This window comes from Rhagoletis zephyria, unplaced genomic scaffold (genome assembly GCF_001687245.7).
Source record: "Rhagoletis zephyria isolate East Lansing unplaced genomic scaffold, Rhagoletis_zephyria_1.1 Rzeph_scaffold_11312, whole genome shotgun sequence".
Lineage (NCBI taxonomy): Eukaryota > Metazoa > Arthropoda > Insecta > Diptera > Tephritidae > Rhagoletis > Rhagoletis zephyria.
In genome coordinates, this window is record NW_016168389.1 from 6,401 (window position 1) to 19,387 (window position 12,987).

General features: G+C 34.9%; 1 protein-coding gene across 1 annotated transcript; it reads left to right on the forward strand.

Moving 5' to 3' along the window:
- Positions 1–356: 356 nt before the first annotated feature.
- On the forward strand, positions 357–1,107 carry LOC108376996 (probable salivary secreted peptide). Its single transcript, XM_017633254.1, has 2 exons — positions 357–606; positions 724–1,107. The coding sequence occupies exons 1-2, from the start codon at positions 418–420 to the stop codon at positions 895–897; spliced, it is 363 nt and encodes a 120-aa protein (XP_017488743.1). The 5' UTR covers positions 357–417; the 3' UTR covers positions 898–1,107.
- Positions 1,108–12,987: the final 11,880 nt, after the last annotated feature.

The following is a 12,987-nucleotide window of genomic DNA, read 5'->3' on the forward strand; positions in this document are numbered from 1 at the left end:
TGGCTATAATAAAGAAATCACATTTAACTTGGAAATAATAAGTGAAAGCAATTCGGAAGCATTTAAGTAGAAAAGGGCTTAAGAAAATGATAAGCAATTGCAACAAATTCTCTTTATCAAAATTAACAAAACTTTAAGTGGATAAATAAATAAGTAAACAACTTTGTGGAGAATGTAAATACGAATATTTCCACGAGTATGAAAAACAAATATTATCAACAGACTTCCGGGCGGCTACGCGGGGTGATATATGTATGTATGTATGTATGTACATATGGCGACAAAGTGGTTCTTATTTTGTTATGAACACATAAAAGAAACAGGTGTCTTTTCATGGAACAACAGTAATGCAACAGTCGTTGAACTATTCGCAAGTGAAGTAAAACGAATCATAACGAAAATTAATTAATTCCAACAATGAAGACCTGCACAACAATTGCACTCGTTTCGTTCGCTGTTCTGGTAGCGCTGGTCGCCACCAGCTTGGCCACAAACAGCACCTGGGGACAACGCGGCTACTACGATCGCCTACTCTATCGCACGCAGGTGGTGAAAAAATCCGTTTTCTTGCGCAAGTTCTCTGTGAATGTTAAATTCCCGGTTAAGGCAAGTAGATTATAAATCTCCGCGTATATGAAAACCGAAATTTTAGTAGAAAGATGTTTTAATATTTTATTGGAAAAAATACATCTGATTTTTAACGATACATATCTTTCTCTTCAGAACACTTACAATCCCTACGTCATCAGCCAGGTGGTTGCCATCGATCACAAGCGCAAGAATGGTGGCTATGCTCAGATACGCCAAGGTGGCCCCGGTTACCGAAATGTAACTCTGCACATTAAATCCGCGCGTAATCAAGGCATTGATTACACTGTTGAGATCTATGGTAACTAACTTACTAAATAGGTAAATGTCTGACAAATTCGTTGATGCCATAACTATGCGCATGTGTTTGTAGTTGCTTGTGCCTTCACAGTTGATTAAATAAGCGAAAAATAAAATTATATTTAAGTAAAATAATTTAGATTCAAAGTATGAAAGGTAAACATTTTGCGACTGCAAATAGTGGTATAAATAAAATGGGTCGATCTAAAACTTGTTTAAACAACGGATGTTGTTTTTTTTTTTTATTTAAACCAACTTCACTTGAGAAATACACCCCATTCACTAGAATAGGCGCACTGATTTTCTTCAAGCACCGGGGTTATATCTTTACTTGTAGGCACTGGAGAAGTTTAGTTTTAAACAATCTTTCTTAAGAAAAGTGTTAATTGTTATAACTTATAACTTTTATTTAAAAAAATTCTTTTTAATGATTTATTACAAAGTTTAATTTATTGCTCAAAAAAATAATAATTACTAGAGTGCCATAACTGTCGAAATTCGACCGTTTTTCTAGTTTTTATTAGCCTTGGAGAGGTTTTCGAATTGAGCATGTAGCTAAACTTATAAGGTACAAAGTTACTTACCGCAAAATCTTCTGCTTTGGAACTAAAACGTGCCTACAATTATTTATATCTTTGAAGGTCTTTTGAGGACGGCGGCAGGTCCTGGAATTGACCTGATACATTCCAGTTTATCTATAAATTTGAATAGTTTGACAAATATCGATAACTCGATGAATTTCTAAAACACTAAAATCCGATAACCCAACAAGACTCGATAACTCGGCTAATTTCGATAACTGTGAAATTCGAGGGCTCGATAAATTTCGATAACTCAAAAATGTATATATCTTTGGATACCTGCCTTTATAAATTTTTAATTTTGACAGCTCCACATTTTTTGAAAACTATCGAAAAATTTCGATAACCTGTTATACTCTGTTAAAGCGATAAAATTCGATAAGCATTGATAACTCGACAAACTCATATAACCTTGAAATTTCGATAAATCGATTAATTTTGAAAATTCCATAAATTTCGATTCGATAAATCGACCAATTTCAATAGATCAATATTTATCCATAACTCCGTAAGTTGAAAGAACTCGATGCGTTACGATAACTCGATAAATAATGATAATTCAATAAATATCGATAACTTGATAAATTTCTTTAACGTAACAAATTTCGGTAAGTTTTTATAGCTCGATAACTGTCCTAAATTTCGGCAACTAGGTTTTTGTGTCTATAAATTCCGACAACTCAATGAAGATTGATCAATGTGAATACTTTCCGATAACTCAATAAGCATGAATAACTCGATAAACTTCGATAACTATTAACTTCGATGATTCGATAAATTTCGGTAACCTTTATGACTGAATTTATTTCGATTCCTATCGAAAACTTACAATTAATTTGCTTACTCTTTCAGTGAACCTAATTATTATGTATTCCTCATTGTCTCCGTTTTCAGCTTTATCTTCACTTTTTCTATCTCTTTTTTTGTCCTCATCGTTATCATTTATTTCTTCATCATCACATTTATCTGTATTACAAAGTTTAATTTCAAATACAAAGTAAAACTAAATGCGAAAACAGTTCAAATTGAAGAGGTTCCAACAAAAGCCATACACAAATATGCAAATTTTAAAACGACGATTTTGGCCGTAATTTTCAACCATTTTTTTAACCATAAAAACTCTCCTCATCTACAGAAAAAATACCTTTCCAATTGTGTTCTTGGTTTTGAAATCGAGCGGTGGCAAAATTTATGTTCGCGTAATAATATATAGATTAGTAGGTATAGATATAGATACACGATTTAAATTTATTTTGCTTAAAAGAAAGTAAATTTTGAAAACGCAGCGATTCTGCCACATCTATTTAAGCATCAAATATGAATTGAGTCTCTTTAATTATCTATTCACTTTTCATTAACTGCAGCATCAGAAAATTATGTAGTGAGTCTGTATGTTTATGTGCTAACAATTTTATTAAACGAATGGCGAACTTCCTCTAGTTTCCTCAACTCGCTTTGTATAGGTATGTATAGCTGCACAGACTTGTGAAAAGCAACGGAAGTACCAGCTCAACTCGTAACTGTAGTTTATTTTCTTGATTTTTAATTGAACTTAATTAAGTTCGTTGCAAACTTTGTCAAAAACAAGTAGTGAGTAGGTAAGTAAATAAATACATTCCAATCCATTAAATCGCATCATTCTGCATCAGCATATCCTAATCTAAGCAAAAGAGCTTTCAGCTACGCCAGAGCTGTAGCAGATGAATATGTAGTAATGTGATTGGTATGTATGTATGTGAATGCAAGTACATTTTTATATATCTACATATGTAGATGTGAGAGCGAATTCGCCATGATGCAACATGCCACACGCACCTCATATTTTATTGCATTTGCCGCTTTGTCAATATGCAAAAGTTATTATATAGCATACTTAAGGGAATTAAATGCGTTGCAAGTGCAAACTCTTGCATAATCCTTCTACATATGTACGGGTACCTATCCACATGTGACAGCAAAAGGAGCAGTGTTTAACCAAAATTATTTGCCACTCGACGTTTGTCGCTAGCGAACGCTGCATCAAACACTGGATGCCGACACTGTCAATGAGTTGATTATGAAAGCACTGAAGTCTGCACAAATAGTTAGTAACTCCAATATTAACATACAAATGTGCCAAACGTATGTATGTATATCTTAGCACATTTGAGTGTGAGCAGAAAGTCAGTGTGAGGTACATTAGATATTCCTAGCCCACTCTTAGAAGCATTCATACATTCATTCATTCGTTTGACAGCATCAGGCGGCATAGTGACACATCTAGTTACTCACTTGAATGCTACTTTCATTTACATTTCCATTATATGTACATAGCCATGCAAGAGTATTTTTCTCGAACGTGTATGCCACTGCTACTACATGCGAGCATTTCTGCTGTCCTGTCGGTAATTGGATGAGTTGTGAAAATGTGACACAGTTGCGCCGCGTCTAGCTGCACTTCTATGTAGCACTTCATTTCCCATGCATTTTCTTTTTTGTTGATTTTTGTAGTGTTTTTTTTTTTTGGAATTTCATGGTTGTTGTTTTGTATTTTCTCATTGCAGTTTTTCATTTAGTTTCTTTTTGCAGTTACATACATACATACATACATATGTATCAACAACTGTGGCACAAGTGTATGACACTTGAAAGTGTGTCTCTTCCAACTCAGTTGACGCCTAGTGTATGCCGCCTTGTAATAGATACATGCATATTATTTGCCCAATATGTGCATGTGCATATGTATGTATTTATGTACATATGTATGTATGGATGTGTTTATTTGCATAATTTCCGTCTCATATAATTGATGCACTAAAATTCAGTCATCACTAAATGCTCACTTCCAGACACCTTTATAAATGCCTGTGCACACGATTTACATATCTACATATAGTATGCACAGGCATGCATCGATATGTATGCATATGGTATGTATATACATACATACGTATTTACAAGCTTGTTGTTCCGGTATTTTTACTATGATTGCTCTTATAAAGGCGAAGGAAATGGTAACATTAATTACTTTGCTTGGTAATCAGTTCCGCAACTATGTAGAGTTCATCACATACACTGTGAAAAAAATAAGAGCGAATTTCCAAAATTAAAACATCTTTCTCGTCCTCTGTTACCAAGATTGCGATACTTCTGAATACTTTCAGAAAGGAAGTGAAGGTGTCCATTCGAGCGACATGACCTAGCCAGCGTAGCCGCTGAATTTTAATTCGCTGCACTATGTCTATAGCATTGTAAACTTCTTACAGCTCAACGTTAAATCGTCTGCTGTATTCGCTATCGCCAAAGCGCAAAAAAAATGCAGACTCATCTCTTGTAAAGTGATGGGCCTGAGCGATTCAGTTCGTTAACTCTTATTATCCCTAGCAATCCAAAAACAGATTAAAGAAATCACATGAAAGGGATTCATCTTTTCTGTAACCTCGTTTGGTGTCTATCAAACGACTCGGAGTGGTCCTTCCCAATTCGGGCGGAACTGTGTCAACGTCATTTTACACAGCCGTACTATTTTGGCGGGGATACCAGATTCAGACATTGCAGCATAAAGACAACTTATTTTCGTTCAGCTTAGAAATCGAAAAATAAATAGATGGTGTGTGTCGATCCTATTTTCGCGGGTCTTTTCGAAGATTTGGCGTATTGTGAATACCTGGTCTATGATGGGCAGAGCACAAATAAATTCCAGTCGTCGGGCACGCCTTCTTCGGACCATATTCTGCAAAGGAGTTGATGCATACACCTTATAAGCTGCCATTCAATAGTGTTAAAAGTGTTCCATAATTTAAGTACGTTCTGGATATCGGTTTCTGGTCTTGATACGTTCCCTTAAGTCGGCCATCGCTCTGATAAAACTCGTGACATCACTCATCGTGCCAGTTCTGTTTCAGGCTCGCTGAAATCCGACTACTTCTTCGGTGGCTGTAGTTAATGAGCGGGAAATGTGGTCCAACTCCTCGTATGTTCGGAGTGCTCTCAGAGAGCAGGTGTGAGGGTTGAGTGGCGAATAAAATGGCCGTATGTTGTTATGGCATATTTTCTGTGGTCCGAGTCGATATTTTGCCTTCGATGTGTACGTACGTCTAAAATACTGAAAGGGTGCCTTCCGTATATCACAACGTGATGGATTTGGTTTCTCGGTTTTCGTTCTGGAGTTAGCCATGGATCTTGATGTATCTTTTTATGCTGGAACCTAGTACTGCAAATATACCATGTTTCGGGTCTCGGCGAAGTCGATCAGCTTTAGTCCGTTATCAAAATTCTCTAGGTGGAGGCTGAATTTTCTGACTGTGGTTCTAAAAATCCCCTCCTTGCCCATATTGGCAGTGAAATCACCAAGTACTAATTTGATATCATGTCGAGAAGAGCGCTCATATGAACGCCCCAAGCGCTCCCTGAAGAGATCTTTGAACGTGTCGTCCTTCACTTCCGTCGGGGCATGGGCGAAGATGAGCGAGATGACCTCGGCCGTGGTGTTGTTCGTCAACCAGGGTGCACGCCATTACCCGACGACGGAGTCTCTCTACAACCACAAATCCATCACCGAATTTTCGCCCCTTTACGTGGCAACTGTATTAGATGTCGCAAGGCCATGCTTACCTTGCCTTGCCCCGGCCACCGTATTTATTGGATGGCAATGATGTCAGGTACCTTCCACATTAAGAGTCCGCATATTTCAGTGCATATCCTCAAATCATAGTTCTTTATAAGTTTGCCGTGGTCGTCATCAAAAGAAAATTTTATTGGGCTGGTTTTACGCCTTCGTACTTTAGCTCGCTTCTAAACGTGTGTTCGGTCATACCCGGATGATACGGAGATATATGTAAATATCTGGACGCAGTGAATTTCGATTTGAACCGTAAGCAAATGAATCACTTCTGGCTACTCCAAGGTGAATGGCAATCAAAAGATTTCTCCACTTACGTGGACTTCTGCGAATGAAACCATCCTCCTCAGTTCGGTTTAGCCTTCAACAAAGCCTGGAACCATGGCCTCTTACACAAGTTAGACAACTGGCTTTCTGTTGACTATTTTATGATACTTGATTGGCGCTTACACAACATGTTAGTGCGTTATTCTTCTTCTTGTTTGTCACCTTAACAGCATTATCGGTTTTGACAGACACAGATATATTCTGTACTGGGTTCCAGGGCAAGGAACTCGAACCACATTACTTTGCTTTTGTTTAGCACTCTCACTGAAGACTTCCACCACCCACAGCCAGTATGCCATGAATTTGTGATTCCCTTATGTGTTCTTCCACAAAATAGAGTAAACGCTACATAATGCCTACTTTCCCTAATTATTCCGAGTGTAGTTCACATTGCTGCAGCAACACTTCAATCGCTGCAGTACCCTTAGCTATGAGCTAGGACATATCTAGTGAGCTGCTGCTGCAAGTGATGTCTTTGCCGTTAAATTCACAAGTTGATGTGAGGTATGAGTATATTTGCATAATTTGCCACGTGATGTTTTGTTGTTAATTAATTCTTAAGTTAAACGCAACCACTTGCAGGTAGACAGATACAACAAACGCCCACACACAGGCATATTTACACAGGCTTGGTTGCATACTTGCATATATGCACATGTAAAGCTGGCGATGCCTTAACATAAATAACTGCTAATGCGCCTGTCGACGGTAGTGGCAACGGCAAGGCTGACGGATTTCGAGGATAAACGGCTGGAGCAGAGATTTAAACAAGCATTTTGAATTGTAGATATGTATATAGTATATGTTGTTCGTATGTACAATCGGATTGAGGAATGTCTGATGTATAGTATAAGTGTATTTATTTTGATGTAGATAAATTTCCCCTGTGTGTGTGTGTGTGCCACATAGGCAATTTAAGCTGATTGCCTGATATCAATTTGAGCTGATGAGACGTAGTGCTTATTAGCGGTATTCGTACATACATATTTGCATTAAATACTCGCACACATTTCTATGGGTAAATAAATTTCAAGATATATGCGCTACAAACAAATATTTGCTGATCTGCGTGTTTGCTTGAAATTGGTAAAGTTTTGGGTTTAATGTTTATGTATCAATTTAATTACTATTGGTAAACCCTCCGGTTATATGTATGTATGTATGTATTTCTTGGGCATATAAGTGATTAAAGTATGCACACTCCTGCTTTATGCTAAACAATCTTGGTAGAAAACTTAAAATTGTTATAAGCAAACACAATTATTTGTAATTAATAACAAGAAAGTTCTACATTTGTAATGCAAATAAATTCGTTTTCGTGGGTTGAAAGAATTTTGGGCATTTCTCTGAAATTTAGTGCACGAAGTTTATAACTGTATATGGGGCGTTCCATACCAAAACGGACGGGGTTCACACTTCGTGTGTTTGATTTGTTTGCAATTTTTAGGGTTGATGCATAAATATAAATAATAAATAAATATGAAATTTGAACGTGATTAATAAATTTTTAGAAACTTTGTAGCACAAAAACAAAAACAAATCGATTTAATAGTTTCCCAAATATCTCGAGAACAGGGCGAGGAAAAAATTTGAAAAAAGATCACACATACACACATCAAAATTCTCTATGAAAGGAAGTACTTAAACATTTTTTTTCTTGAAAAATTTTTCACATACAAATTTTTTGATAAAAAAAAATTAGTTTTAGAAAATATGCCATCTCAAAAAAAAATTAAAAAAAAAATCACAATGGTAGCTCTGAGTATTGCGCCTTATTTAAGTATAGTATTATGGGGTGCACTCTACAACAATTTGAGTTATGAATTTTTCTGTGTAAAATGAGTACATTACAAATGAACAAATTTTTTAATTTTTTTTGAGTATGCAGTCTTATAGCCCATTAAATTTTAGTATAATAAAGTGCAAGTTTTAAGCTACTGCAAAATTGCGTTGATTTTTAATATTTTTTATGCTGACGGCTTTTTAATATAAAAAAACGCCAGTTTTGCCTAAAATTACCTAAAAAAAAATGTCTTGAGATCTGTGTGACGAGCTTGCCGGTAACCATGTGTATAGATTTCGTTTGTAGTGCCATCGTGCGGTTCTTTAAATAAAAACAAGATATAAAAAATAAAATTTTCGTACCAAAAAACCCCCAAGTTTGATAAAAAATAGGATTCATCTCACTTCAGTATATATTAATCTACATATCGTCACCTGAAATGCAAGATAACGTAATAACGTCGTCACTGAAATGGAAAAAGTCGTGACTATTTTTTTTTTAATAAAACGATGTGGGCAGTTGTAATTCGATGAAATCCATCATAGCAATCAAAAAGTGAATTTTGAATTTTTTATAAGTTACGAATTAATGCATTTCAGTGACGATGTTGTTACGTTATTTTGCATTTCAGGCAATGGCTTGATGTCAAGAGCTTCCGGCGAGCAAATATCTTTTATGGCACAAATGCCAGTTACGAGATTTTACGGAACGACGATACGCGGTTTTGTACCTTAAACAACGATGTGTATTTATAAAATAATTTTTAATGATTTTTAACTAAAACAAACAACTTATTTGCATAATTATGCTGGGGGAGTAATTATAAAAAATTTATGCAATTCGAAATTAGTTAAGTTCATTTGTTTAATTTACTCAAACTTTTTATAACACCCAATATTATATAATTACAGATTATTTGATGTTATGATTACACGAAATAAGTTTATTCGAATTATGTAAAAAATCTCCAATATGCGCATTGCATTTGCATTTTTCGTTAATTTTTTTTTCTTTTTTTAATTTTAACCATTTGTAAACAGCAACTGAACAGAAATTATGGGAATATTAGCATTTTGCTATTTTTGTAATTGCATTGTTGCCCACATACATACATACATATAAACGGGTAACTTAATTTGCTGCAATTAATTAAGTTGATTACCTAAGCCACCAACATTGCTAGCAGTTCATTTGAATTCAATTTAAATGTGTAATAACAACAATAATAATAAAGTTGATTTATAGCTTATGCATACAATGCGTACATGCATTCAGGGACAATCAAAGACACACATACACATATGCATTCACACACATTCGCATTCCGTTGCATGCTCTTGCTGACTTTTTAATGCAATGAAGTAATGCATTCACGCAGAGATTAGCCGCCGAGCCACATACACAAATGCAAGATTTGCATAAATCAGCTAAAACCATAATTCAACTTCAACCACGATGAAGTATGGCCAGCAGCATTTATTGTAGAAAAAATTGAAAACAAAAAAAAACACAAATGAACACAAAAACGGGTAGTAGGTGTTAACACTGATTTTATGTGACCAACTGCAGCGCGTATTTTTATGGTTCAATAGATTTTGGTAAGCTGATAAATTTATTGCATTTTTTATATACATACTCAAACTGCGTTGTAATTTTTTTCACATGCGCAGCGNAAAAAAACAAAAAAAAACAGTGGTTTTGATTTCACATTCGTCTGCCTGCTCCTCTCCCCCCTTGCCATTGTGCATTCATTGCTTTGCTTGATTTATATGTGAAAGCGTCGTTGAGTCGAAAAGTCAGAAAGTAAGAGTAAGTACTTACTTTGTTTTAATACTCGCGCAGCGACTTTGGCTAGTTGCCTTCTAAAGTGTCTTTGCGCGCATTTGTGGCAAACTAGCTTTGGTAGGATTAATTGCTTTTAAATGCGTTTTTCATGTTTTCTTCAATGTTGTTGAGTTTGCTGGTCATTTACATGGGCAATTTCTCATGGGCAACAGCCACTGACTGCACTTAAGCCTAAGCTGGCCATAAATCAAATGGATTAGAAGAAAGAGTATTTTTAACACCTACTCTGGTGGATGGAAAAGTGTTGAAATTCTCTATTGAAAACAGAGAAAAAGACACGAATTGAAAAACAGTAAGAATTAGCGGTTGACTGAAAAGTTTATACGAAGAAGTGCAACACTTTCACTTCGTGGCAGGTGTAATTTTTCTTGGAATTATTTTTTAATATACATACATACTACCTACATACATACATTCATCAAACATATAGATACTATTGATGAACACTTGCCCGATAAATGGTATATTAGTTATTTTACCGAATCCCTAAAAAGAGAGATCCGTATGTGCTGAGTGTAACGGGATCAGCCTACTAAGGGCGGTAGACAAAGGGTTAAAGGATTCGTTATTCATTTATTTTTCTTTTAATGTGTCGCGGTTTGCTCAAAGCTTCTTCAGGATTGTTTTCGTGGTCCTGAATGCTTTTCGGAACCTCAAGCAATTTTTTCATTATTTTGTAGTTAAATTTTCTTCGTTTTGGCTTAAGATATATTGTACGTTTCACAATAATACGACACTCACATATTGACAAGATTTGACTAATTGCTTTATTTTTATTTATTTTTACATTGTAGAGTACAGTTTACTTTTCAATAAAACCGCACAAATCCGAGTTTCAATGTTTGTGCAACATATATGTAAATAAAAATCAACAAACTTTCTTACAAATTTCGAGCTTTTTATTTAGATTTGCTAGAAATATTTGGAGTATGCAGTTTTGTAGCCTACACAATTTTAGTATAAAAAACTGCAAGTTTAAAGTAACTGGGACTTCATATTGATTTTTGGAAATTTTTGTTCTTACTCATTTTCTCCATATAAAAAAAAAATCGTGTAAGAAAATGACTGACATTGTGAAAAAAAGCAAAATATCAACGGAAAGTCTCATCTACTTCAAACTTGCACTTTTTTGTACTAAAATTTAATGGGCTACAAAACAGCATACTCACAATATTTCTAAGAAATCTAATTGAGAAGCTAGAAAAATTTTCCAAAGTTTGTTGATTTTTTTAAATGCTGCACTTTTATATAACACTAATTAAAATTAAAAAGTCAAATCTTTTCAATATGTGAGTGTCGTAAAGTTAAGATAAGCACTATAAGTGGGTAACATTGCCCAAGGCTCACAATTTTTTAATGCTTGCGAGTATTTTAAATTAGATACTCGTTACGCATTTGGATTTAGAATTTTCTTAATAAATTTAGCTTACAACCAAAATCTCAGTGACAAAATTTTCCCAAAAAAAAACTATACAAATATCAGTTATCTTATCTTTTCCTTTGCGCATGTATTAGCTTCATCGATTATGTTCGACTTACGTAGCATACAAAATGTGATTTCAGATTTCAAAAATCCATTAAAATTATTTCTTAAGTAAATTGTGTGCTGGTCATGCTGGATTTGCCTTTACGCACCAATGCAATTAAGTTGTAATTTTTCAGGATTTTCCACGATTCCATCTGACTCACGTCAACGCCTTATAGATAGTATTATTATTTATATTGCAAGTCATGTTGCCGAAATCTCCGCATAGAATTTGACGTGTCAAACCTTATTTTTCTACAAGCAAGCATGTAACTATTTTTTTAAATATCAGCATCCCTCAGGACCTGACCTAACCCAATTCAACCTAAAGACTTACTAAAAAAGAAAATGTGTAGTTATGTTTCCATGTATGTATGTGTGCTCACTTATGGATGACTGAGAACAAAAAAAAAATCTCGACAATTTTTCAAGACGTGCCAGCGTTATGACATGCAAGTGTGCTGCATAAACATACAAGCATGCATACATACATATATATGAAATACATAACTGCAAACTCATTCCCCAAACACTTTGCATCGTCCTACTACCAAACGCTTGCCACCTGAGCCTGTGATAAATTTTAAGAAACACAGTTTTACATAGTTGACAACATTTTAACAAACAGCACAATGGCAACAAGACAACAACAATAGTAAGTATGCATAAGCAACCAATCAGGCACAGCACAACAACATGCAACAGCAGCATGCTACAAATTTTTTAATACCAACAGCAAACAAAACAAATGCTCGAGGACGATTGAAAGTCACGCTGTGTAAACTCAGTGACAACACAAGCGCGCAAACATACTTACACACCTACAGGTTAAAAAAACGTAATCGCTTGCATGTATGTATATACATTAGGGTGGATACTATGAAGCCAAAAAAAGTTTAATCGAGACACCCACTAAAACGTGAAGTTAATAGTAAAATTCCGATATGCAAAATTTGAGGACGATTGGAAGTAGTTTGCAACTTGCGCAGTGAGTCAAAAGTCTTAGATGATCCAAAAATTTCCACAACTGAAAGTGGTTGACGTAATCAAGTTTCTGGCAAATGAAATGGCTGCTTTGGTTAAACCATACATTGGCAGACTATTTAAGCGTTTCAACAGTTTCAAAAAATTTTGAAAAAAAATCCAGCTTTGTGGCGAGATAATTAAAATCAGGGACCGTAAGAGTTACAGCTTTTATTAAAAAAATCGCTCTTTAACAATTATTTTTTTACTTTTATTTGATTACTCCTTAAATAACCGTTATTTCCGACTTTTATCTTATAAATACAAAATAACAATTATTTTTGATTTTTGTCTAAATAATCTGCAAATAATAGTTATTTTTAATTTTTAAATTATATGTCTTACATAACAGCTATCGAAAACTTTAATTAAAAAGGAACAGTCCAGCGCCTTCGTCTTGGCCTGCAGGCTGTAT